The sequence below is a fragment of the Cyprinodon variegatus genome, unplaced genomic scaffold (genome assembly GCF_000732505.1).
Source record: "Cyprinodon variegatus isolate N-32 unplaced genomic scaffold, C_variegatus-1.0 Scaffold1402, whole genome shotgun sequence".
In the NCBI taxonomy this organism is placed as follows: Eukaryota; Metazoa; Chordata; class Actinopteri; order Cyprinodontiformes; family Cyprinodontidae; genus Cyprinodon; species Cyprinodon variegatus.
Window position 1 is genome coordinate 148,024 of NW_015151855.1, and position 2,872 is coordinate 150,895.

General features: G+C 40.6%; 1 protein-coding gene across 1 annotated transcript in view; it reads right to left on the reverse strand.

The window, feature by feature from the left end:
* Positions 1 to 1,125: 1,125 nt before the first annotated feature.
* LOC107103239 (probable tRNA N6-adenosine threonylcarbamoyltransferase, mitochondrial) overlaps positions 1,126 to 2,872 on the reverse strand; it is a 5,800-nt gene continuing 4,053 nt past the window's right edge. The window contains exons 3-5 of the mRNA XM_015402815.1: positions 2,592 to 2,759; positions 2,444 to 2,515; positions 1,126 to 1,497 (exon numbers count right to left, since the gene is read on the reverse strand). Coding sequence (XP_015258301.1) covers positions 1,413 to 1,497; positions 2,444 to 2,515; positions 2,592 to 2,759 — 325 coding nt within the window. The 3' untranslated portion in view covers positions 1,126 to 1,412. The remainder of the gene's footprint in view (positions 1,498 to 2,443; positions 2,516 to 2,591; positions 2,760 to 2,872) is intronic.

Consider the following 2,872-nt stretch of genomic DNA (forward strand, 5'->3'; position numbering starts at 1 on the left):
GACATGTCATTACGTTAACAATGTAATAAATACATTTATCTTACATGTACACCATATATTTAGCACTTTTGGCTCATCTGTATTTTGCTCCATTAACACATTAATTTTATTGTGATGGATTGTATAATATGTTATATTACATGATTTATTGACTCCATAATGACTATTCAATGTGATGGGCCTGTTTTGTTTTTATTCAGTTCTGTTTTCAATTCAGTTTATTTCTCTAGCGCCAATTCACATCATGTCATCTCAATGCTCTTTACAGTTCAACAAGGTCATCCAGTCAGATTGATTATTCTGAGTTAAAGTTAATCTACTGATGCTATGAAACAGCCAGTCTGTGTCAAAGGGATGAATTTATCTTTATTTTAAAAGTCTTAAATCCCCCTGAAAATGAGAACATCATTGTTGTTCCATGCTGTAGCGCATTAATGGTTTACATTTTGGCCAGTCTAATATGGCTGCCGGTGGCTTCACTTCAACCCCGTAATAACCAATGGGCAATCAGCAATCCAGGGAAGAAATAGAGATTAGTGGATTGAGCGGTAAACTGGTCTTATCCCAGTTAGTCAGGAGGCTCTGCAGGATCAGCATTTCTTTCTCTGCTGAATCTCAACAGCAGCAAGTTGGAGATCAGATGAAGTCCTGCAGGAACGAACCATATGTGGTTATAATTTATAACTTTTATATGTTTATGGTAGTTTCATTATAATTCAATCATTTAAAGCTGATTTGTTTGGAAAACAGTCACTGAATCCTTTCTTTCTGGTCAGAACAGATAAACTGATGAATCTAATCTGGAGGTGCGGTTCCACTGCCTGTCCACTAGATGGTGGTGTTCTACAGAAATAAAACTCCTGCTGCTCCACAGAAGTTCAGCCTGATTTCAGCATTTTTATGAGAGTAAACAAGCAAATGTAAGAAAAAAAATCACAAATTTACTAAATTAAAACAATTATAAGAGAAAAAGGAACAACTGAATAAAAAAACAGGAACGTTTAGGAGAAAAGATGTGAGATCTAAACATGTACATATGTGGAGCAATTCATTATAATACCTGTGAAAGTATGTTAAATAAAGCACATGATGCATCATTAATTGTAAATAATCTCGTAAATTCACTATTTGTTTCCTTCTAAATAATTTTAACTAATGACTAAATGATATTAAGTAAATAATTATAAACTAATAATTTATAATCTTGTAAATTTGGTTGTTTTTACTTGTAAATTTGCCACTTTAAGCTCTGAATGTCCCTCATATGCTGCCATACTTTATTAACTTGAAGCTCAGAAAATGTTGAAGGTTTTTCTTTAATCACTGAGAAGAAAAACAATCAATAAATCAGAAAACTTTGAATGAAAATAAGTTTATTAATAAATTAGAGAAGAAACGGGTCGGACTCTGGTTCAGTCGGGGATCTTGATCCGGACCGACGGTAGCCTGATGGCGGCCGCCCTCACCTCCGCTGAGATGTCCACACCCAGCGGCGCTCTGCAACAGAACCGGATCAGAACATGTCAGAACATGCAGCTCTGCTCAGACGTCTTTAGAACCGGGTCAGAATTCTGAGGGTTTTCCTCTGATCCAAACAGAGAACATTAGAAAACGAGCCCTAATAGAAACGGACGGATGGGGGGAGGGGGTGGACCCGTTCGTCTGTTTCTATTCGCATGTTTTAAGCCAAAACAAGGCATTAATTTTGGTCCACTTTATAAAACCTGGAACTAAACGCTATTTCTGACATTTTGAAATGAAAAATCTTCCTGGATGGAAGAGAAACGTCTTCAAAAAAGGAATCAAAGTCCAGTGGATTGATTTGAACTTTATTAAATGACTCTGACCTGAATGACTGAGAATCTGTTTCCCTCACTAAGCCTCTGGCAGCATTCTGATATCGGACCCGTCCTTCTCGCTCAGAACCGCTTCTCACTGATGATCCTTGAATCTTTCAAATGGTTTAGTTCCGGTCCAGAACCGTTTGGTCCAAAGTTTGAGTCCAAAGTTTCCAGTTCATCAGCAGAACTGGAAACCAAACGCACCCAAAGCATGATGCTACCTCCTCTGTGCCTCAGAACCGGGTCGGGGTTCTGGATCAGCTGAATCTTTGTCCGTCTGACTGATCCTCCAGGATATGTTTGGGTTTTCCAGATGTTGGTCCTTCCAGATCAGCAGAAGTTCAGAAACGGCTCCTAAACTCTTTTCTCAGCGCCTCTAAAGATGGACGTCTCCTCAGATCTTTCCAGATGTTCTGACCCAACAGAGCTGCTAAACTATCCTTTAAAGACTAAACTGGTACCAGACCGAGGCGACCAGAAAACCCAGAACTTTGTTTCTTCAAAAGGAAGAACAAAGATCTAAAAGCAGCAAATATTTGGATGATTTCATGGCGATGGGAGCTCCTGTCCAGATCTCCTCCACTGACCCGTTTCAGACTCACTTTGGCTCGTAGCTGACGTCCACGTCCGGCGCCAGCACGCCTTTTCCTTCCCTCAGACGCTCCACTCCATTCCTGCCCAGAAGAGGAAAACCCAACGAGTCAGACACACCAAACCTGACACCATGTAGAGCGTGAAAGGAGGACCCACCATGCAATCATCACGCCGTTGTCGGTGCAGAACCGGGCCGGAGGACAGAGCAGCCGGAGTCCAGTCCGCTCTGCAATGATGGTCAGAACCTTTCGGATGTACTGGTTGCTGGCAACTCCTCCAGAGACAACCTGGAAAAGGAGCAGGAGACAATCTACATGCGCGGATCTAGAAACCATGTTTTAATGCTACCAGAATCAGAAGCTGCAGAGATGTTCAGATGATTCCAGTTTAAAAACAAACTCCTTCCACCTCCAGAATATTGCAGATATGATAAATAT